Genomic DNA, 25226 nt, shown 5'->3' on the forward strand with positions numbered 1-25226 from the left:
GGTTCAATTTCATATTATTTAATTTTCAGAAGCAGTGTGACATTGTAGCCAGTGAAATTATTTAACAAAAAGTAATACGCGTTATCTATGAGTATATGCTATATTTCATTTTGTGGTTTAATCCTGGATCAATTGGGGCAGATCCGGGACGAGCGGCTAGCAAATAATAATACGACTGACACTTTTTTAAAACACTCTGATGCACGGGCAAAGTATAAAAAGTCGGGGTTGCCAACAAATAATAAAAAATTACCTCATACAAGGCCCGCGGCGTTTTGTATTGCTTGCATATCGCTCTTGCGGTTTCCAAACTCGACATTGGCAACACCGCTACCATTTGTTGCCATAGCGCCTCAACACCATCGCCTGGAAACAAATATAAAAAACATTGATGAAATTTGATTATGAGATTTGATTATGATTATAAGAAAATATCTCTTAAACACATGCGTCATTCTAAAATCATAAATTATGTTACTGTCAATATCATCATACCGGTTTAGCGGATTTCAGCATTAAATTCTTATAAACTGTCACATATTTTACATCAGCAGGTCTTAGTCTTAATAGGATTGAATATTTAATGTGCAGAGAGACTCTCTAAATAATAAATACTTTAAATAATGTATGTAAAACTGACAAACACAAAGAAAAGAAAGAAAGAAAAATTGTATAATTTTTTTCTATACAGTTGTGTTCGACTTATTTTAATAGTGGAACTTAGTCAATATTAAATTAACTATACCAAAATAATTCAGATTCTACAATGGTGAAAATTTTGTTTGTTTGTTGGAATCTCACCCTGCTTTGAAACGGCCGCGCATTTCTTATTATCTCCCCTCATATAAAAATCCACTTGCTCATCGTATGCCCGCTTAGCTTTCCTGCAAATTAAATAAAAAAAGTAGTCAACTATCTTGGTACACCTATAAGAAGTATTGAAAACGATTGCAGAATACCAATATTTTTAAAAAAATACATTCAATTAACATAAAAGTTACACACGCACACACACACATTATCGTATTTGACACACATACACACACACACACTATCACAATTGACACACACACACGCACGCAATCACTTTCATGTATGGTTATGGTCAAATTTCAACTACCGTATCAACCACTGGCCTAAGCAAATACTCACTTATACGGTGCTTCAGCGATTGCCTTAGTGAATTGCACGAACGTTAGCGCGAGTTCATTTGGACTGTTCACAGTTATTGTGTCACAGATGGCTGTTACTAATAGATCTGTAAATGAGACAAATATTGTCGGATATCAATTGTGTTTCAATATAGTGTTAAATAAATAATGGTGGATATTGTTTTAATATTCCACCAAATAAATAATGTCAGATTTCGTTTTAATATTCTGTTAAATGAATAATGTCGCATATTGTTTTGATATTCTGTTAGATAAATCTCTAACAGAATATTCAAACTCTCTCTATCTGTCAGATATCAAGTGTATTCAATGTATTAGTTTTTAACCGCCTTCAAATCGTTAGAACTAGACAACGGAATGGTCAAATACAATTCTAAATAAAAAAATTAACCCTAAAAATCGGTTCACCAAGTAAAAAGTTACGAGGAAACAAACACAAAAAATATATAGTCGTATTCATAAACTCCACTATTTTTTGAAGTCGGTTGATAACTTAAATAAAACAAGCTGTCCTATACAAGTAACATGACGTCACAATATGGCGCTAACTCGATACTGTTCTTAATTCGATCGCATAGTACAAAGCTATCTAAGCTTCTAAGGTATATTGATTAATAAAGGTAGTCTATTAATCTAATCACCTTATCCATGTCTTATTTCATCCACTTACCAGTCAGAGCCATTTCTAAATGAATCGGCTCTATGGTTTTCTTCTTACTGTTATTTGTTTTACGTCCTGTGTTTCTGAAAACAGTTATCATAAAATCAAAGAACTTATGTTTAACTAGACGCTCATCTCGGCTCCTCGCCCGGATATCAAGATTCCTGTTTTATCCCAAGGGAGCAATTAATCGGAATAAAAAGTATCCTATCACCCAAATCAGATCATACCCTGTTCATATCCACATTTCATCAAAATCCTTTCAGTAGTTTCAGCGTGATTGATTGACGGACAAACATCAAAACAAACAAACTTTCACATTTAGTGTGAAGTGTGATAGTGTGATTTTTTTAAACAAAAAACATGTGCAAATTGTTTGAACTAGACCGATTTAAAATGTGGTCCCACCACATGGAAGGCATCGTTTTAGAACTAAAGAATCATCAAAATCAATCTACTTAGTCGAAAGTTCTAATTGTGTATCTGGTTATGGTTAATTATCAAAGGTTCGGTTATATATTTATTCTTCTTCCTTGCATGTTGCAATAGATCTTTCATATAATATTTGTCTCTGAAGATAGATAGTAAGCTAAAGTTTGATAAAAGCCACTTTTTTCTGCGGTACAAGATTCAAAATCGGAATTTCCTTTCACCACAGGCAAAACCACGGGTCACTACAAGTTTACTTAAATATAGAGAGCATACTTGAAAAAATCTTTTACAGCAAACAGCACTAGGGTCAACTTGCAGCCAGCTAATCCAGCGGCAGACAGCATATGCTGTGACAGCGTCTTGCCTACTATGTGTTCTTCAATATCTTCTAAACGTGTCACATAAAGACCATGGTTGCATGGCTCCTTTGTAGTGGTGAGACCAACCTATAAAATAAATGTTTGTTTTATTGTTTGGTGGGTAATATTATACTTGTGCATTGATAGTCAAGAACTTACTATATTTGTAAAATAATTTGGAATAATAAAAAAACAAAATGTAATCCCAACCAATTGAACATTGATATAATAAACATTTGTGTTTCCCTTTTTTAATATTACTTGAGATTAGTTTTTCTCAAATTCATTTATATGATAAGTAACATTTAAAATAATTTTTTTTTTTTTTTTTTTTTTAAATTTAATAATCTGCAATCAGTCGTATGACTATGAGCGGATGTGTTGTAGGCACGTATGAATAAATAAATAATTATGATCAAACTGGAAGTCAAGTGGAGAACCAGAGGCCTTCCTCACCCTTCCCGCTCCATTCCTTATTTTCCGTTGTCAATCCTATCTTAATCCCTTACCCATTAAAAGCAGGCAGCTTTTAAATACTCACCACTCCCTCCTTACTAGCTAGCTTGGACTCTACTACCCTACTCCACAACACCAGTCTAACATCGCACATAGCAGTGCTGGAACGAACTTTAGCACCAGAGGCTGTGATCTCCCGGGACACATCTGCGCAGTACCAGGCTTCCAATAGGTTTGGATGCATTTCTAGAATCATGTGCTGTTAAAAGAATAGTTCAGTAATTCAATGCATGTTTCGAATTTTTATTTTGTGTCATATAATTTGCATTTTAAACTCAAACTCAAAAATTCTTTTATTCATGTTAACTTTTACAAGAATTTACAGTATTTTTTCTTTAAACCACCATTGATTCAGAAGGTAGTTTCTACTGAGGGGAACTGGCGGGCGAAGAAAGTCGAAATTATATCAATTAATTAAGTGTATTTATAGTAAGCTACTAAAAAGTCAGTGAGAATTTTCATTTTTATCTTTGACAAAATTTTCATTTTTTTGTTGTACAATATTCATGAAAATTTAAATGTAATTTTAATGAAAGACCATCTTCATAAATATATTAAATAACAACAATTTATTATTATATTTGTAATAATTTAACTTTGCTTCATGTTACTTTAGTATAAAAGTGATTTAATAAACTCGGAAAATAGTGCCAAAAATAATCACATACCTTCATACATTCGCCAGGTTTATATATTTTCTGAGCTTGCTTTGGTGATTGATTGTCTGATGCTTTTCTTTTAACACCTTTTCTCGGTTGCTTGGTTTCTTTATCTATGGCAAATACATGTAATTTTAGAAGAATGAAAAATGTTATTGTATTATGAGGTATTATTAGAATATCAACCATAACAGATCTAATAAGCTTATTCTCATAATATTTCATTTTAAATCTTACCATAAACATAAAATATATAAATATCTGCACAGTCTTCAAGAGTATTGTTTTTTACAATTCTATATTTTCTATATTTTTATCTTAAAAGACATCTACTTATGTGTAATATGAATTTTAATGGAAAAAAATGTAAAAATAAAAGATTGTCATAAATGTATTTTCATACCAGATGTCCCTAAGTTCTGAGATATGGATGTAGTGGACTGAGACGATCCAGATTGACTCTGACCTTAAACAAAAAGTACTTAGTAGTAATTAGCAATGAAGTAAATAATAAAAGTCACGAAACTTTGTAAACAATACTAGGTTACTTAATTTCAAGTTATAGACTTTAACATATTTTTATAATTCTGTTGTTTTGCGCTTACAAAAGATGGAAAATTAATCATACTTTTTGTAACAAGATTTAATTCTGGTAAGTCATCTAAATCGTCACTATCACAAGACAGATCTATCGAAACGGCACTCATATCGTCAATATGAAAAGTGTTATTTTGAAGATAATTTTTACTCATAGAAATTAACACTTGAACTGCGTAACACCAAAATTCATATTGTTTATTTTTATACCGGCAGTTAACTGTGCACCGGTTCTAAACATCAAATATCAAACGTCATTTGTCAAGCGCCAAGTGTCATGGCCATGCCCAAAACAAAACGCAACTTAAGATACAATTCAAGTGCGTTCAGCGAAGAGCTCCATAATGCTACGCATAGGCTATGCTCACATTGAACTTTAAAGTAGTTGAACCGATTTGGTTAAGTTCTGACAAGTTGAAAGGGATTTATTTTTTTGTGAAAAATAATTATTGTCATTAGATATGTGATAAAGAACTCCTGAAGAACCGCCATACTGGTCAACTCACGGAATACTTGTGTATTCATAAGGGATAAATTTTGTAAGAGATAAAGAAAGGATTGACGACTGGAAGAAGTGATAGACTGGGAAGAGTGAAGAAATGAAACAGGCCTCCAACTCCTCCACTCCACTCCATTCACTCTTCACACTCAACTCCAAATAAATGCATGGTCAAAGCCAAAGCACCTGTACGACTTAACGTCTCTACAAATGTTCATGGGCGGTGGTAGCGCTTACCATCAGGCGTCCCACCAGCTCCATTGCCGACTGTGACATAAAAAAAAAAAAAAAAAAAAAACGATAATTATTATTTTATACATCTATTTATTTTCAAATTCCAACTACACATAACAATCAAAGCTTTCCTATCTCTTTAAAAAACATAAAATAATATGAGCGATGATGTAGCTATGTGATTTTCCCCTAGTAGATTTTTAAAACTATCAATTTCCATAATTCATGAATTCTTATTTCTTATTTATTTCCAAAGCCAATGCACATCAAACAGAGCTCTTTAAGGAGCTGAATGATTATTATTATTATATGCTAAATACGTTCCATTATACTTCATTGATTTACTCTTTGTGTAAAGGTAGCTAAATTAAGTAATATATACCCTTGAAAAAAAATCAAATACGGAAGTCAATATGGAAAGGTCGAGGCCACTTTATATTTACATTGCATCTACCACCTTTATGTCTCAGGTATATTGTCAATGTTGTGATATTATAATAAAACTACGTATACAATATGCACAGAGAATAGCAGTAGACGAAATGATAAAATAGTATATACATATATAATATGTAGGTATACATTTTTATGGCAGGGCAAGCAAAGGAGCAGGTGGGCGACCTGATGTTAAGTAGTCATCATAATCAACATTTTTTTGATGGTGTTATAAGTGCTTTGCCAGCCTTTGAGTAATTAAAATAATAATTGAGTTAGTTATAATTATAATATCATAAAATGCTTGTTTTTTATCGTACTTTATATTTTCGAATAATAATACGAAGGGATAATAGACTTTCCCAATCACTCAACTCTGTCTATATTGATACTAGAATAAATCAATGAATTTTGAAAAGTCACTGGCACTAAGAACTAGAGCCAAACTGAAAAAACCAGTTTGATTACAACCGCTTAGGATTTACCCATGGGACATATGGTAAACCGTTAGTTTATTTTGTGAATTTTAGACTACTACTCAGATATGAAGGAATTTTTGAAATCGGTCCATTAGTTTTTGCGTGAAAGCGTTACAAACATACAAATATAGTCTATTCGCTAATTATAATAAGTAATTATAATAAACAGATATTGGTCGGTTGCATTCTTGATCCAAGTTACACTTTAATATCTATTTATTAAATTATTTATAGAGTAAAAATTGCGTCGGTATGTGTACCACAATGTATCGATTATTTATAAACATTTTTTATAATGTAAATGAAAAGATAAAAACATGTGTCGGAATAAAAAAAAGATATAGGTAGGTACATTAAAAATGGATACGTATAACAAAAACCTTAGGTCAATCTTCAATCTTCCTACGCAGTTTAAATAGTATGTTAAAATTTTACTCACCACATTTTATTTTATATGTAGACTAACTCTAAATTCTACAAATTAAACCCTGGCCATTACCCTATTTATTACAGAAAGGGCTTATTAGGCTGTATCGCTCGCGAACACGTGCCAAAAAGGAAAAAAAAAAACAAAATTTGCCCTTGTGTTGCCCTCGCTAAGCGATTGTTTCGAAGCTTGCTGAATTCATTGAAACATTTGCAACTTGAACTCTATGTGTGATATGAGAAGGCGGCAAAGATTAAAAATCATACAGAACCTCAAAAACAATGAATTTTCGTATCCTACTTTACATACTATAGGTAAAGAGGTAAATAGATAATGTATATGTAGATATCTAATCTGTGATATGGAAACAAAGATCTTGATTTTACTAAGTGATTGTTTTTATGGTTTTAAAACAATATCAAGTATATAATATAAAATTTTAGTTTGAGTAAAAATAAATAAAGGGATGGCTCTGCAACTGTTTATGATTAAATAAACTATTAAATAAACATAAAATACCTATACGAAAAGGCAAATCTTTCATCACATCTACAAAATTATTCTATGTCGGAGGGTCGCTCATTTTCCCTCCTCCTCCAGTCTGTCTGTGTTTACGAGGGCGTTCGGCCGTTGCTCCGTACACTGGTCACACATATTTTCGTTTATAAATAAAACATATTTAACGCTCTCGATCTTTACGGCTTGTTAAAATATTTTACTCGTTGGTGTATTTATTAGTAAAGCTTACAAGAATAAAAAATAATTACAACAAAAAGCAAACAAACAATATCAGAACATAAACAAAATGAGCGCATGCAATAAAAGTTGCCTTTGTCAAAAAAATTAAAAAAGTAAACAGAACTATGGATTGGCGCGAAAAACTTTTCGGTCGCGTGCTTGTGAAATGCGATTCGCCGGGCACTCAGAACGGTAAATTCGAAAACGTACAAACTTTGGAAGCGCTATCCGACTGCGTTGAAGACGGAGAGGGTGCTGTTTGTGGGATATATTTCTCATTTGCGAATATAAGTGATGCAAGTGACGATTTCGGTGTGCGCTTGGAGGAGGTCTACAAAGCTGTTTTTCCAAAATTGAAAGTGGTGGAAGTAGTCTTGTGGGCTCACGTCGGTACCCCCGAAGGCCCGGTTGAGAGAGAAGCTGGGTTCAGACGTACTTTGACTGGAAAACCGTGGTTTGCAGTACCATTTCACGATGTCGATACTAAGGTAAGATTTTAACATTGTCAACTTCTAGAGCCGTTTTTAAATAAAATTTAATATAAGCTGTCACGCGCTTTCGCGTATAATAACGAAGTTTCAAATTTAAATTGGTTCATTCTTTCGGAACAATGCAATTGTTTGCCAAATGGCCAATGGGGGAAGTTTCGGGGAGCTGGGGTTTTTCAATTCTGTTACGGAAAGCGTATGCCACCTGCGTAATATCACTTTGTCTGACTTTAATGAACCGTATTAATTGAAATTACTTACATTTTATTTTATTTACGATTCTTCCATTCTCTTTTTACAAATATGTATATATATATATCTATATATGTATACCTACATATGTAAAAGAAAGTGGTGTTAGTTACACTATTTATAACTCAAGAATGGATTAACCGATTTGACTGAAAATTTGTGCAGAGGTAGCTTAGAACCGGGGTAGGGACATAGGATATAGAAAAAACATTTTACCCAGAAATCCCACGGGAACGGGAACATGCTAGAAAAACCCCGGGTCTATCTTTCCTGCGACTACGCGGGCAAAGCCGCGAGCAGAAAGCTAGTAATATATAAACTCCAAAATAACCCTCACCCACTGCCTCATTTTTAATCAAACAATTTATTGAATTTAATTAAATAAATCAATAAGAAGTACTACAAAATAATTTTCACGTAAAAATACACTCAATTTAATTATGGAAACACGCTTTTCAACAGAAACGGAATGAAATGGCGTACATAAACCTAAGAATTATTATCCACGCAATATAAAGCACCTTTTCCCCTCTATAATTATTCCTAAGAGGTAGGAGAGTTAGAGAGGGTGTGCACCCTCGTCCCTCCTTAGAGCCACAATCAACGCAACACTGTAAAACGAGTAAACAACGATAGTGATTTTGTACCTTAGTGTTTATCTGAAAATCCTTATTTCTGAAATTTGTTTTTTTGTCTTTCTTTCACGTTGCAAACGGGCGATTTTAAGATATTTCTTTGCCCGGAGTTGATAAATAATTATTATTATTACAAAATTATTAACTAATAAAAATGAGGGAATTAAATAAAAGGTGATTTAATTTACCTACATTTAATCATAAAATCATTTACGCAAACGAGTATAACTTTTCCATTAAAAGAAAATCATTAAAACCATTGCGAAACCTAAAATTGCACGACCCTAATCTAAAATTATGGAAACATTAAAACATCCGGGGAAATTCATAAAATGTGACGCGTATTTAAACATTTCTCCAGGGATGTTTTGCCAGGTTACTTAGAAACTGACATCAAATTGGAGTCACTTGGAATTATTCCCGCGAAAACGGGATGGGGTAAATATTACTCGTATACCCAGTAGATAGTGGATGTAACAAATATTGGGTTATCTTATCTTTTTTACGCCTACCATTTCGTTTTTAAATGATATTACATGTACTTTTTTAAAGCCTTTTATATAAATTAAAATAACAACAACGGACTTACGTTAGTATTACCACAGATAAGATAATATACTAGTAGTATATTACGTTATTTGTGCTTACGAAGTAATTATTTAGTATAATGTGTTTTATATAATTTTTGGCTTAATCAATAAATCGAATCGCAATGAAATTTGGCACGTAGATAGCTGGACAACTGGCATAACATATAGGTAACTTTTTATCCCATATTCCTACGGGATACGGACTTAGGCGGGTGAAACCGCGGGGTGCAGCTAGTAAAATTATATGTGGGAGTATAAATTTGTAGTTGTAACATTTTATGTGGGAGTCGGACACGCTTCGGCACGAAATAGGCCAGCTCGCACCCGGGAAGTAACATACCCCCACAGAAAGCCGACGTGAAATAGTGGCATGCTGCTGTGTTTCGTACGGTGAGTGGGGGAGCCGGAGGCCCATATCCTATTCCTCACCCTTCCCAGTCCTTTCCTTTATTCCTCTCGTCAATCCATTTCCAATTTAGAGTCGGCAATCCATTTGTAGAGGTGTAAGGTCTGCAATCGACCTTACCCTCTTCAAATGTTCATGGGCGGTGTATGAGGTGCGCAGATGTCCATGTATCTATTTCCATTTTGGTATTAAAATTATTGAATAAGACTGATGTGGTGCTCCAGACATGACATAATATAAATTCTGGAATGTTCAGGATCAATAGTTGATATACTTTAAATATTTTTCGGTACCAACACAAAGTTTATAGTATAACATGTGTTAAAGAAAATGGAGTCTTGATTAGTTTTCGTAGTAAACTTATAAGAATAAATATAATATTTCATTGATTTGCGTCAATTCAAATAAATCAAAGCTAGACAGTACCAATGTCGAAACTTAACTAAATTGCAATGCAATAATATCTTAATGTTGCTTTGAATTGCTTGTTAGCATTATAAATCTGTGATTATATTATCAACGAAATGGACAAAGATTTGTATTTACAAAAGCGTTTTAAATTAAATATATGCAAATTGTGAAAATTGTGTTTATTGAATAATATAAATTGGGAGCGAGGTGATTCTATGTTTCATTGCTTTTTACCTAACGTAGTTTTAATTCTTTTAGACTTGCAATGTATAATATAAGGCGCCTTTTAAATACTTTAATCTCTAACAGCTGTCGCTGGTTATATTGACGTGACAACGTCTTAAATTAGGTTGCGGCTCGGAGTCACTCATGAAAAAGTGTAACGCCCGGTAACGTTACGATGAGTCACCGAACTATGATCGGTCCGCCGCGCGCGCAGCACTAGAGAATTAGGCGCATTGAATCGGCGCGTGCTTGTGTCTCTGTCTCTGTCTTTCTCGAGCGTTCTTGGCGTTATATTCATATCAATAAATATTCTACCGAGAAAAAGACGTTGTCACGTAAAATCTTCCGTAAAACCGACTTTACAGGCAACCATTTTTTTTGTTTTATTTCATAGTGGGCCACTGAGCTGTTGGTTCGCCTGATGGTAAGTAATCACCATCATGAACATTCGCAGAAGTAGTGTCTCTGTGAATGTTTTTAAGGGAAAAGGAAAGGATTGCTTCTTTCCTGACGACTGGAAAATCGTGGACTGGGACGGGTGCGAAAAAGAAAACGGTCCTGCGGGTCTCCGGCTTAATAACCTAAAGTTCATAATCTTGAAGTCCAATTCGCATTACAACGTTATTGAGACTAAGAAACATAACATTTACAAATTAATAAATCACAAGTGCCGATATTATAATATAAATAAATTTAAATTCAAAATACCCCGATACCCATATATTCTGAGCCCATTTTGAGGAAGTTGCGAATTTTTTTTAACCCAACACATTTGAAACAACATTGACATCGGTCTATCCGTTTGAAAGCTACGATGCCACAAACAGATACACACCCAAACAGACACCCAGAGTGTCTGCTCTATTTGCGTCGGGATTAAAAAATAACATAGACGAATCGAGAACTACTCCCCTTTTTGGAATCGGTTCAAATGTTATTAAGCTTATATCAAACAAATTGAAATGATTATATTATCTATACGTTCTAATACTATTCTATTTCAAACAAAGCGCACATACAATGCTTTCCACCTGACTCTACTCGACAAACACTTCACTTTATAGGGTACGTTTTTTCTCATTAATTATCATATCAGTTATCCTGCTTTCATTTAATAGGCCTATTAAAAAATCTCAATTGCAATAGTGTTTGTTTAGAATCGTTTTAAGGCTTTTCTTTTTAAATAATTATGTTCATAAACAAATATTAACAAAATATGTGCTACCTATAATTGTCAGAACTAGACCAAATTTAAATGTAACGAGCTTTCAAATAAAAAAAATCATCAAAATCGGTTCACCCAGTCGAAATTATTGAGGTACGAAGCAAAAAAAGTACTGTTAAATTGATAACCTTTATTTGGAGTCGGTGGAACACTCTCTTGCCAAAAAATTATAAAATGTACAGATTACAGACAGACAGACAGTAATTATATTAGGGTAGGTATCGATTTAACCAGCCGAGCGGTAAATGCTCAAAATAGAACGTAGATTGGTAGCCAGACCAGCATGGAATCCATATTCATTTTATTGCAACAATATCCTAATCCTATTAATATTATAAATGCGAAAGTTTGTAAGTATGGATGTATGGATGTTTGTTACTCTTTCACGTAAAAACTACTGAACCAATTGCAATGAAATTTGGTACGTAGACAGCTGGATAACAGGAATAACATATAGGCAACTTTTTATTCCGATATTCCTACGGGATACGGACTTACGCGGGTGAAACCGCGGGGCACAGCTAGTATTCTTATAAACACGAAAGTTTTAAAGTATGTATGTTTGTTACTATTTCACACGAAATCAACTTGTCGTAGTAGTTTGGATTGGTACATAGGCTACTTTTTATCCGGATACCACGCGAGTGACGCCGCGGGTCACAGCTAGTCAGACATACCTTTAATAATAAATACCTGTGTCGATCAATCAATATAAACTAACCCCTATGTCTATCTATACTTTTGTACCAATAATTCAAACAGGAAGTTTGTCTGAGCGCGTTAAATTCAGAAACTGCTGGTCCTATTTGAAAAAGTTTTTCAGTGTTAGATAGACATTTTGTGGCGGGAGGCTATAGGCTATATAAGTATACGACGTTATTGAAGCAGCGAGGAACAGCTATATAAGCTATATACATATATAACAGCTATAACAGCCATATAAGCTAAAATTTAAATGCTAAATTGCTTCATATGCTTCAAGGTGCACAGACATGCACCACACCACAAATTACAGACCATAGCTAGCAAGCCCATTGACAATTTCGCGCCACAGAGCCGGCCGCAGAGTGTTTGTATAAGCTATGCCAGTAGCAAGGTGTACAAAGCATTCATGTGAAGTTTTCCTTTGGAAGTGTAACGGAGCGGCACAAGTAAACTCATTAGCGGTGAGCCACACTCGGTCATGGTTTAAACGCATATACAGGCAATGTGCATGGCACAATGGGTGACCAATTGTTAGACGCTTTGTGGGGTTTTCAACACGCTTTTATTAGATTTGTTTGCTTGTAAGCGACTCCTATAACTCGGTTTTTACTTGAAACGGACATGTTTAATCTTATACCTTTAAACGAGCAATTCTTGTATATATATATATATATATATATATATATATATATATATATATATATATATATATATATATATATATATATATATATAATTGGAATCTTGGAATCGGCTAGAACGATTTTCATGAATTTTAGTATATAGGGGGTTTCGGGGGCGATAAATCGATCTAGCTAAGATTTTTTTTTAGAAAATGTCATATTCGTGTTTTATTCGTGTTTTTTTTTCCTGACATCTATTGGTATAGGCACTTTTTATACCGATATTCCTACGGGATACGGACTTACGCGGTTTCAACCGTGGGTCACAGCTAGTTTTAATTTATCCTACTAATATTATAAATGCGAAAGTTTGTAAGGATGTGTGTGTGTTAATTGCTCTTTCACGCAAAAACTACTGAACCGATATCAATGAAATTTGGTACGTAGACAGCTGGACAACTGGAATAACATATAGGCAACTTTTTATCTCGATATTTCTACTAGTAGTTTTGTAAATGAGAAATTTGTAAAGAACAGAACAAAATTGATCACAAGGCGGGATTCGAACCCGCGTCATTTTGCCAAACCGTAGTTACAAATTAAATTCAAACTTTTTACACATCAAGAATCAGTAACAATACACTTATGAGGTTATCTTAAAATCCTTATTTGGATCGCCAGGAATGAAAAATGATTTTGTCATGTAAATTGAATAAATATGACACAAGCATTTTAATCTGTGACCCACGGTCACTACTGTAATGACAGATGTCAGTTGCGAGTACCTAACATAAGGTACCATTATTTATCTGTGACTATAAGTAACTTAAAGCGTCTCTATTGACTTTAGAAAGGGCCATAGACAAAAGGAAGAATTTATATAACATATACGTAAACAATCTTTGGAAAACGTAGCTAACAATGGTGCACCGTTGAGCGATGCGGATAGAAGCACACTGCGGAACAATAACTTCCTGTGCTCAGTGTTGTGTAGTGTGTGCTTTTTTACACACACACACACACACACGGCTAGGTGTCCATGCTTGCGTATGTACCTGGATATATTGTATTCATGGACATGGGCTCTGCCTGGGGTTTGAATTTTGTAAACTGTAAATAAATTGGAACGGAACAACGGACGTTTCTCTTTTCATTGTGAAGCAGATAGTTATTTTTATTTTTATTTTTTTATACGTATTGAAAATAATGTATATGTTCGTTTAAAACGTCAATTAGGTTTTTTTTAACTTTCGCTTTTACTGAAAACAATAAATAATCATGATAAATGGTAATGGGTAGCTAACATTCCAATTTTAATCGTAGTGCAATAAGCTTAACAGGATTGTTTAACTGTGATGAGATTATTCTCATAAGATTCTAGATTTCACTATATTCATTTAATATGTACATTCCTATTAAACTTAGCTGCAGAGTAAAAGGAATGTACAATGGAGACTTTCAAAGAAACGACAATGCAATTCAATATTGTTAGAAGACAACGGTTTTTTATTTGTAAATGGAATATTTCTTTAAGTAATAGAGCCAAGAAAATAATATTATTTTTGCTCTCGTTAAAAATATTTTCCTCAGCGGTCACGATATTACTGTCTGCGATCTCTGATGCTAGAGGGGCCAAACGTCTCGCTTTTCTTTGAGAGATTGAGATTGAGTTTTTGTGAATTTCTGAATTGGTAGATATAAATGTTTAATAGTAAATAGATTTACTACTGTCGTTTGATAAGGGAATTTATGCGAATGCTTTTCCAAATGTCGTAGCAGTAATTTGCGATATTAAGATATTTTTAAAGATAGGCAAAAAGATGCAGGTTTGAATCCCGCTTCGTGATCATTTTTTTTATTCCTTAAACTAATCTTATACAGCTATACAGCTTTAAACTAAAAATTAAAGTTAACTGTGTTTTAAAATTATATACTTCCTCAAAACTTAGAAGATAGTTCATCTACCCTCCTTAATATGTACAAGTAACACAAGTAGGAACATAGTGCTTTTATTTCAAATTATTTATCCTTATATTTTGTTAAGGGGAGCAGCATTTTATCCAAAATTAAACGCAGATATTGTCGTCTGGAGACGACCTTACCCGAGTCCTTAGCATTTTATTATCTCATTGAATTTGATTTCGTCCTCTATAAATAAACATAATAATCGTCAAACAAAATCTCTCGGGTCTTGCCGCTGTTTTATCATTGATGAATACTTATATAATAATAAATAATAATATAAAGCTGAAGTTAGTTTTTTTGAACGAACCATTGTCAGGAACTATACGATCGAGTTTAAAAATTATTTCACAGTCATGTATCCCTGAGTGTAAGAGGTAATATACAAACCACGTGCCAAGTGCTATTATTTTATCGTGTATGTGTTTTTGCGTTGATCGAAGTTCATCGCTTCACTTTATTACTTTAACAAATACAAATAACAATAAAATAATGCAAACTAAATATATCTTCTTTCACACTTAAGATTTTCAAAATACTTAGGATTGTATTCTAATACAAGTATTAAATTTATGCTCGATTACTTTTCAACTGCCTCAAATAAAAATTTCACTTGCCCGTAGAGCGAAAATATATATACTTTGTAAAACAGCCCAAACCTTCGGCACAAACCATTAAGTCTTTACTTCATTAAAAATATAAAAATTAATTGCAATTTAAATGAGCCTACATTTTAGCAATTCTTAATACAATTCTAAAAATATTTTACGAGAATGAACGACTTTCTATCTTATTAAACACGTCGCATCTAAACTTTCATATAAGGTTCTTAGTATACTCAGCACGTTTATGGTGGAAGGATAAAGATGCGAAAGTAATATGATAGGATGGTGTTATGATAGGATATGGATATGTACATTGTAGGTGGAATATTAACTTATTGCACTCTATGGAATAACGTATAGATCTATCATTACATAAACCATAGTATAAGAAATTTTGAAAGAATAGAAAAAACTTTGATCACGAGACGGGATTTCAATGTTATAAAATTAAAAATTAAACCATAGCATAACTAGAATAAAACGCTTCCCTGGCATACGACAGTTGGTAGACTGGTGTAGAGGGAAGTCTTACTTTTTATATTGTTGTAATACAGGCTAGACTTATATATTAGCCTTCTCTAGTCTTACCTTGTATATTTTGATTTGTTACCTACTAAAAATCAGCCTTTAAGAAATACTGAACGCAATTTGCCCCTGGCTCTTGGACCATACATACAAAAATCTCAAACGACAACATTGTTCCCAGAATTATGCAACCGAACTCAACTTATTTCGATCTCAGGCTTAGTCCGATCAGCATTCCTTGGTGCTGGTGACGTCAGTCCATTGTATAGGTACCTACAGTGGTACCACATTTTAGTTTGAAGCTTACGTCACAAGTTTAAGTCCATGCTATTTTTAAGATCTTACGCTGTGGATCTTGAAAGTGCGTGTACACAAGGTGAAGTGATTAAGTGTCTGTCGGTATGATCAGAATGATACAGCAAATTTATTGTATCTCCCATTATTGAGTTTATGTGCTCATATTGAATCATGAACAATTTGTCAAAAAAAAAACAAGATTTATTAGAAACTAAAAATCATCTAGAAACCACTTATTTATTATTTATATTAATTTTCTTACTTTATTGCGTTGGTATAAGTAGCGACCTCTGAACGTCAGATGTTTGATTGACTCACGAATAAATGGCTCAATAAATGTTTTAGACAGATAAGTGATACCTTTTTTGGATATTTCTTTTTCTCCAGAAAATAACTACAGCGCTACTGTATAGAGCGCACTAGTGTCACTTAAAAGAGAAGCCATAGAAAATAAATAGGCTTTAACTAACATCTATTCACAGGTAAACCCGCGGGCTCGAGTCATTCATAAAATTACCCCCACAGAGGTTCTTTTGTGGTGCGCCAAGGGTAGACGTCTTGACGAGAGCTCTCGGTTTTGAAAGCTACGCTCAGCACTCGCTAGCTACACTTTCCTCATTCACTTGAGGGTCTTACCTTACCGTATGACATAAGGCATTTTCAAGAAATATATCCTGTAATTAAGATGGCGCGAGTTATAGGGTTTTCTCATTTACACCTGTATAATGCATAGCATAATTCAAGTTACAAGTAAATCTTGCTGATTTGTGCGAATTAACATTTGTATATAATCTTCTAAGAACAAATTAATATTTGTTTCATGAAACATTCTCTGTCCCAATAGGCTCGTTATTAATCATGCAGAAAACCCCAAAAAACAGTGCATTTAAATGATTACGTAGGAACAGTGCGTATCACTACATAGTATAAAACAAAGTCGCTTTCTCTGTCCCTATATCCCTATGTATACTTAAATCTTTAAAACTACGTAACGGATTTTAATGGGGTTTTTCAAAAGATAAATTGATGCAACAGGAAGGTTTGTATGTATAATAAAATCTATCAAACTGCTCCTATTTAACGCGTAACGAAGCCGAGGGCTAAAAGCTAGCTTACTATATAGATAGATACCTATTTCATTATCGGATTTCATCCTTCAACCTTCTAAGAACATAAGAATACCAATGCGGTTTTAAAACACATGTATCTGCTGTTATCTTTTTGCCATGTTTGATCTTTTTATACCCGCATAGCGAAACAAAACCAACAAATCAATATATTCTTCCTTAGAAATTCTTAAAGACAAATTAAAGAAATACCACAATGATATAATAGCAAGTATCCATAAAAGACGTTTTTCTCTCACCGTTTGTCGTGTCTTGCACTCATAGCCCCAAGGCTGTGAGGACCCCAAACATAGACAATAGTTTACAAACAATTGACTCCAATGAATACAATCAGATACAGTAGTCCCAACGTAGATAGGGTTGAAATAATCGCCAAGGTAATGTAGGGAGGGAAGACAAGCGTTATAATTATACTGCTAGTGATGTTTTACGTTGTTAAATTAGGGATAGTGAGTCGATAAAATCAAAACGTTTTATAGTTGTACCTGAATCTTTTTATATAGAACTGACTAAATTTTGGGTGACGTTTGTAATATATTTTTAATATAAAGGAGATAATTTATAAAAAATAAATGATATCATCGTATATTAACAACAATGTATACAAAAGTAATTTTCCTGTCTTTGCAATCTCAATCCAAATAGGAAATATGAAGAATTCAAATATTTTGATCTTTCATTTGTTTGATAATAACACAACAATGGCAATTACGCAATCTATTACAAATTAAAAATACGCGTTGACGAAAATTTAATATTTAACGACACTTCAATGAACCAAAAATTTTCACATGGACATATATCACACACACATTTCTACAAATGGACATATATCACATATCCGTTTACGCTATAGCCTCCTAAATTCAATGACTGGTTGTTTTCCCTCCCCAATGTACGTCCCTAAAGGTACTACACAATTGGGAGGGTTCTAGCCACTCGGCCGTGGTAACTAGTGGCTCGGGAACTCTTAATCTTGCTCGTTTTGTTCTAATTCCATTCTATTGTGCTCCCAATTGATTTCCTGGAGTCCTATTGTTAGCTGCCTGAATGATGCCTAGATGAAATGTAACATTGTATACGTAGGTTTGTAAAATTTTAGATTATCTCTTTATATAATTTGCATTGCATTGTTTTTAAGAGAATTTAATTTCCTATAAATTATTAATGTAAGATTATAATTAATTAATTTTGGATTATTCGATAATAGGGTATACATAAAACGTTTAGTGTGAGTAATACAATTGTATTATGAAATAAAGATTTGTGAAATGTTTTTATTTTTTGCAATTTTTTATAGCTTATAAAACTTAAAATAGACTTGTCGTATATTAACGTTATCGATCGATATTTGAATTTAAACAATGTCTTCATACAATCGATTATAACATACCTCTATGATAACTGAATTAAATATTGAACCATAGCTAGCAGGCAAAAAATTCTTCATTCTCCGACGATACCAATAAAACGTTAATTTTCACTTTAAATTCAAGTTCTAGTATTTGTTATATTTTTCATGCCCATGAGAGGGCGAACCCCTCGCTGTCTGAAGCTCATTTTCCCTCGTAATGAGCCTGGCCAGCTACGAACAGATGGGGCTCTGTAATACAATACAAAATATTGGCCACGTAGCTGGGTACTTTAGATCATTTGTGTTTGGGAAACTTTAAGAAATGGTATTGATTAAATACTATTTGTTTATAGTTATCAAAAGTTCTAGAATTGTTGTTGTTTAAAGATTTTGTTATAGTTATGTTATCTCTATATCATCATCTTTATGTTACCTGTGATTTTAGTATATTGGCATAGCTTGTAAATCTGTATTTTAATTCAAATTGTTTTCAGCATGTTCTAAAAATACTTTAGATATATATCCTGATATCATCTTAAAATTCAATGCAATAATTACGTTGATAATTAATTCATGTCACAATTATAATATGCAAAAAGCAATAATAGTAAAATAAATTGCAATAAACGGAATTCATTTCGACCTCACAATTGCAGTATACATTTCAAACAAGACAGATGAGCACTGAAACATAATCTATTTGAGCCTTGAATACTTCATTCCAGGAAAAGAGATGACTGCCACAACAAAGGCCTTTGCAGGATACGAGTCTTTAAAGCATAGCACAATAACAATCGACTTCAATCCCCTTGATGAGTAACTGTGCCATCGGTGCTTGTTAAGCAAGCAAAAGGGAATGTAGGTCGTCACACGACCTCTTGCACTCCTGATGCGAAGCTTTCAGACTCTCGAGATTAAAATGTTGACAAGTTCCGAGTTGTGGCTTGTATTATTGTAGGAATACACGTTTCAATGTTTATAAATGTGAAACACATAACTAATACTCGTACATGTTAAATGCAAATGAAATCAGCACGGTTTCCATCGATAGGCGTACAGACTTAAGCATCGCCAGGTGGACGTTCCAGGTAGTTAGCGGTTCAATATACTGTCATTTTTCGAACCGCTAGGGACTGGAACATGCTTCCTGAGTCTGCGATCCCCGGCGAGTACAATCTGGAGTTCTTCAAGGAAAGCGCGCTCCATCTTTGGCCACATATCTGGGTTATTATCAGGCGAGATCGTGGTCAAGCGCTGCCCTATTACTAAATCAAATAGCAAAAATTCCAATTAGCAATTTGCAAATATGTACTAAAAATTTCCTATGCTTTATAACTCCAAATTCAACAACAACTTTATTAAATTTTTCGATATTGCATACATTTGAGTAACTTTACCTAAAATAAAAACATTATTTTCAAATACTGATAAGTTTATCTAAACTTTATAAACCATCCCAATATAAATTACATTATGTTTTAACTTTCAGCTCATACAACTCGATTTATCTTCCATCTATTAATAATACAAAACCTCCACAACAACATTAGATACTCATGCATTATTTATATTTCAATTACTAGGTTCACATAAAATGTATTCCAATATAATCGTCCTGACCGTTAGCAGTTATGTTTGGAGTTCAAATATAAACGTGGTTTCCGGTGCGTCCCTATTTATACACAGTAATGATGAACAAACACCACGCGCGCCTGTATTTGTAAATATTCTTTTATGTCTTCATTAGGAGTACATTTTACAATTTGTTTTAAAACTACATAATACATTTTAATTAGTAAATACAACAATTCATCAGGTTAGGGATGTCTCCATTGTCAAAGGTCAACGTTCGAGTTTGAATATAGCTACATCCTACTAATATTATAAATAAAAGTTTGTAAGGATGTGTGTGTTTGTTGCTCTTTCACGCAAAAAGTACTAAACCGATTGCAATGAAATTTGGTACGTAGACAGCTGGACAATTGGAATTACATATAGGCAACTTTTTATCCCGGGATACGGACTTACGCGGGTGAAACCGCATTCTGTTAATATGGGAAATTCTGAAGCTATGTATCGCCATCTTATTGTTACACTTGTATATTTGTCCTGAACACACTTAAACTTAGTATTTTCTTGTGTTTGATTTTACGCGAGTATTATACATTTAGGTCACGGGGAGACTGACCACGGTCGCTGTAAAGTGTTCGAAACGTCGGGTTAATAATATAATGAATAAGTCGCGTTTAAAATCCGTTAAAAAGTTTTTAATTTCTAACACACTACACTTAAACTTGTCATCCCGAAAGCGTTGCACATAATCATCCGCAAAGATTACACATAGTGTGACCAGACAAACTAGTGTAAATCAAAAACCTCGGGTTCGAACCCCGTGATCAAATTTTTCTATTCTTTAAAAATTTCTCATTTATAAAGCTTTGAATGCTATAAAACTAAAATCTAATCAGTTTTCTTAAATATCCACGTAGCATCGTACATCTCATTTATATAACAAGCCATACACGTAAATAAACCTAGCAAAGATCGTCGTCTAATATACATTCGACATATAAAAGGAATTAAAAACTCGCGTCATTCAGAGCCTCGTCTTTTGAGTTCCATTTGGAATAGACTCGTGAAACAAAACATTTCCAATCGACTGAAACGCACTGTTGAAGCCTCTTGTTCTGCACCCTTGAGAGCCTCGGCTTTTAGTTGATTACATCACGGTGAATGACAGCAAAAATCCACGAATAATGAACGAATAATGTAAATAATAGTGATCTTTTTCCCTGCAACTCCGTAATGGATCATTCGCGATTTTTAATCCCAGATATTGGTTTTTATTTGCGAACAGAATGAGATAAATAAAGAGTCATTTTCATTTTGCTTTTTCTGCGTATTCGAACATAATGTTCGAATATTGTCGTGAATACTTAACTCAATAAACTCTAAATTCATAATGTACTAGCTACTCCCCGTAGTTTCACCCGCGTAAGTACGTATCTCGTAGGAATATCGGGATACAAAGTTGCTATATGTTATTCCAGTTATCCAGCTATCTACGTAACAAATTTCATTGCAATCGGTTCAGTAGCTTTTGTGTGAAAGAGCAATAAGCACACATACACACACATCCTTACAAACTTTCGCATTTATAATATTAAGTAGGACTAGCTGTGCCCCCCGGTTTCACCCGCGTTAGTCCGTATCCCATAGGAATATCGGGATAAAATGTGGCCTATATGTTATTCCAGTTGTCCAGCTGTCTACGTACCAAATTTCATTGCAATCGGTTCAGTAGTTTTTGTGTGAAAGAGCAACAAACACACACACACATCCTTACAAACTTTTGCATTTATAATATTAGTAGGATAGGAGGATATGATGTACTTATCGATAGAAAAAAGTAATAGGAAATCACTGTTAATTCGTTTTCTTATAAATATAAAAATTCAAGTAAAATTTGTACTATTATATGGGATGACCCTATAAAAACCAATAATACTCAACTACTGTAAAGCGAATACATAATATTTTAGTACTGTACCTAGCGTCACATATAGCCTGTGTGCATACCAATTTATAATGAATGACGCACAAAGACATATAGCTAAATCATTTCATAAAGGACTATCTCCTGTCTGGCGAAACTATTGGAATCGACGGGCGGATTAAACCTGCATTGGCTTTGATTGCTGTTCCCTGTGAGGTAATTGGCGTTGCATTGAATTAATATTCATATTAAAATGTTTAATATTTTCTACGTTATTTATTTATAAATTATTGAGCAAATTTCTGACTGAACCTTTTTTAGATCATCATGTTAAGCATATTTTCAATGTACATTTTAAGCTCCTCGCAATAGGTATTGGATAATAGCTTATTATAAGGATTGCCCTGATCTGGAAGAATAGCGCAATTAGTCTTTCGTCAGCTTAAAAAAAATCGCACCAACTCAATAGCAAGACAAAATAAATAATTGAAAAACAGACTACATACTTCGTAAAGTTCTGATGGTAGCCCTTAAAATATTTTACCCACCAATCTTACATAATTTTAATAATCATTTTCATATGATAAAATTACGCTTCAGTGATAGCGGATGTGTAAAGTTAAAGAGATATTTTATCAAAACAGACGATCTAAATTATCCAGGGTCTTGCAATTGGAACGGTCACATGGACACGGTCAGTGGTCAAGCTCCCAGAATAAATCAAATGTATCCTACCGTGACTTTCACTTTGTTTACAGCGATGTCTTATCCAAACAGACAGCTTTATCATTCATATCATGTGATATTTTAACTTTAACATTCTTTACAGCGATGTCCCCGAAAATAAGACGTGCATAACTTCTAAAATACTTCTCTCTTTACAGCGACGCCTCACCCAAAAATACAGTATTGCAGTGGGCATACCAACTCTAGTCATACGGGGCAGGGCAGTTCGGGACTCTTTACTAAGTGACCCAAAAGGAGAACGGTTCCCCTGGCCCGCACCTCCTTTAAATGAAGTACTGCGAGGCGTGGAGCTGCAGGGAGATGAGAACAAGCTCTACGAAGATCTACCGGCTGACGCTGTGAGAGTGTTTTATTTCGCAGCGCATTGGGTACGTCTTTTCATTAGAAACTATATAAAATCTATATTTTGTTAAAGGTGAGTTCTTTTGTATTGTCTTATTTAAACTTCATTAAAAAACTGGAACAATATTATGTTATTAGCACTATATAATTAAGACAGACATTACCATTATTTAATTAACTTCAAAGATTGATCCATGGGTGTTGTATTAATGATAAAAGATAATACATCATTTATAAAACCATGAATTTTACTCGAAAATTCAACACAAGCTTGCTATTTCAGTGCCCGCCATGTCGTTCATTCGCGCCAAGTCTCTGCACGACGCTCAACGCGGTGCGCAAGCGCAGGAACAAGTTCGCTAACACTCAACTCATACTCGTCTCTAGTGATAGGTGAGTGATTTAAACAAACTATTCGCAATTGAAATGAGATAAATTCTCAACTTGCAATCATGGCGAATGACCTTCAATATGTTTAGGAATATCCAAGTATAGATAAGTGGCACCTTAACAATGTCTTGAGAAGAGCCTACGAATTGGTATCTCTATAATAAATATATGGTATATGCTTATGAACTTTGTAATATTTTTTAAAGCGCTAGAACTACACAAAGGCTTAATAACGTTTACTGTTCTATGTAAAATAAAATTTTATTTTATAAAAATATTAATTTTAATTTAATTATTTATAATATAAGGAAATAAAAATCAAACCAAATGCAATGAAAGCCGCGGTACCTAGTGAGTTATGGAATTAAAACAATTAAATACGGAACCCTACAGCCCGTGTCTGCGGGCCGGAGTGGCTCAAACAATATTAACAGACTCAATTCAGTGTTGAAAGCCTAATTAATTAAATTCTTCACTTGAAAACTTCTAGACAATTTGCTCTTAACGTTTGTTCACTTGTTATGAAATATGGACAATCAAACGAAGGAAAGCTAAGATATTAGGTTTCGAAATTGCCTGATTCATATAAGATTCGTAAGCCAATAAAAATGATTCATTGTAAATTTTATGATAAAAAATCTTATGATATTCCTAATCAAGGGTTAATCTTAAATTTTGGACCTTATGATATTGAGTGTTGGCAACAATCAAAGGCAAAAATGAATCAAAATTTTGTCCTCGTATTTAAACATATCAATAAGAAATCTTCAGAACATATATAAAGAAGGAATTATTTTATATAAAATCATACCCTTGAACCCCCTACTATTACCATTTTTTACCAAAACCTGTATTTTATAAACACAAATAACATCAACATTAACCTACCAGCTACCTATATACACTTCATGTCATTGAGCAAGCGCGTCCATTTCAAAAATAATTACAAGCTACCCTCGCGTAGATGTAATCTAAAACGCATGGGGGACTGAATTGAGCACTTGAAAACCGCTCGTATTTCGATTGAACAAGATATATTATCCCCAGAGGGGATTGAGAGGTGGTGTCAAGTGATAGGAACCATTCAAGGATTGCCTCGAATGGCTGGAAAAGATAACCTGTCGAATATGTCTTTCAATTTTGAAGGCGCTGCCTGGAGTGTGCTTTTATATTTTCTTTTTATTTTGTGTATTTGTCTGTAATGAAGGTGTAAATAAATAATTTTTCATTTTGACATTGCATATGAAAGTATATTTTTTGAATTTCTCTAGACTTGAATTTTCAAAAATACTCTTGGAGACCGGACATACCTTTCAATGTAATTACAAATTACAGGTAAGATCTTCACTTTCCATTCTGCAAAGTTACATTTGATAGAGTTCTTGAATTATCGATTGTATATATGATTATATATATGATTGTTAAATGCAAGATGTAATTGACCCCATCATTTTTTATGTTTAGATTTCTATTTTATAAAAGCCAATAATACTAAAATAGTTGGTAACTAATTCTAAATTGTTCTAAAATATAAATGCCTCATACAACCACATGACGTTATACACCCATGTCTAACATATTTTTAATCTGCATTAAAACTTCAGTCTTTTCAT

At 33.5% G+C, this 25226-nt stretch overlaps 2 protein-coding genes across 2 annotated transcripts in view; one reads left to right on the forward strand and one right to left on the reverse strand.

The window, feature by feature from the left end:
• The window catches only part of LOC119833578 (crossover junction endonuclease EME1), a 6135-nt gene extending 1441 nt beyond the window's left edge, over window positions 1-4694 (reverse strand). The window contains exons 1-9 of the mRNA XM_038357651.1: window positions 4428-4694; window positions 4203-4265; window positions 3809-3912; window positions 3166-3339; window positions 2539-2711; window positions 1843-1916; window positions 1153-1258; window positions 802-884; window positions 254-366 (exon numbers count right to left, since the gene is read on the reverse strand). Of these exons, the coding sequence (XP_038213579.1) occupies window positions 254-366; window positions 802-884; window positions 1153-1258; window positions 1843-1916; window positions 2539-2711; window positions 3166-3339; window positions 3809-3912; window positions 4203-4265; window positions 4428-4551 (1014 nt within the window). The 5' untranslated portion in view covers window positions 4552-4694. The remainder of the gene's footprint in view (window positions 1-253; window positions 367-801; window positions 885-1152; window positions 1259-1842; window positions 1917-2538; window positions 2712-3165; window positions 3340-3808; window positions 3913-4202; window positions 4266-4427) is intronic.
• A 2379-nt stretch (window positions 4695-7073) lies between these two features.
• Window positions 7074-25226, forward strand: part of LOC119833517 (nucleoredoxin-like) — a 33373-nt gene continuing 15220 nt past the window's right edge. The window contains exons 1-3 of the mRNA XM_038357566.1: window positions 7074-7696; window positions 23019-23249; window positions 23507-23616. Of these exons, the coding sequence (XP_038213494.1) occupies window positions 7334-7696; window positions 23019-23249; window positions 23507-23616 (704 nt within the window). The 5' untranslated portion in view covers window positions 7074-7333. The remainder of the gene's footprint in view (window positions 7697-23018; window positions 23250-23506; window positions 23617-25226) is intronic.

The sequence above is a fragment of the Zerene cesonia genome, chromosome 2, assembly GCF_012273895.1.
Source record: "Zerene cesonia ecotype Mississippi chromosome 2, Zerene_cesonia_1.1, whole genome shotgun sequence".
Classification (NCBI taxonomy): Eukaryota; Metazoa; Arthropoda; class Insecta; order Lepidoptera; family Pieridae; genus Zerene; species Zerene cesonia.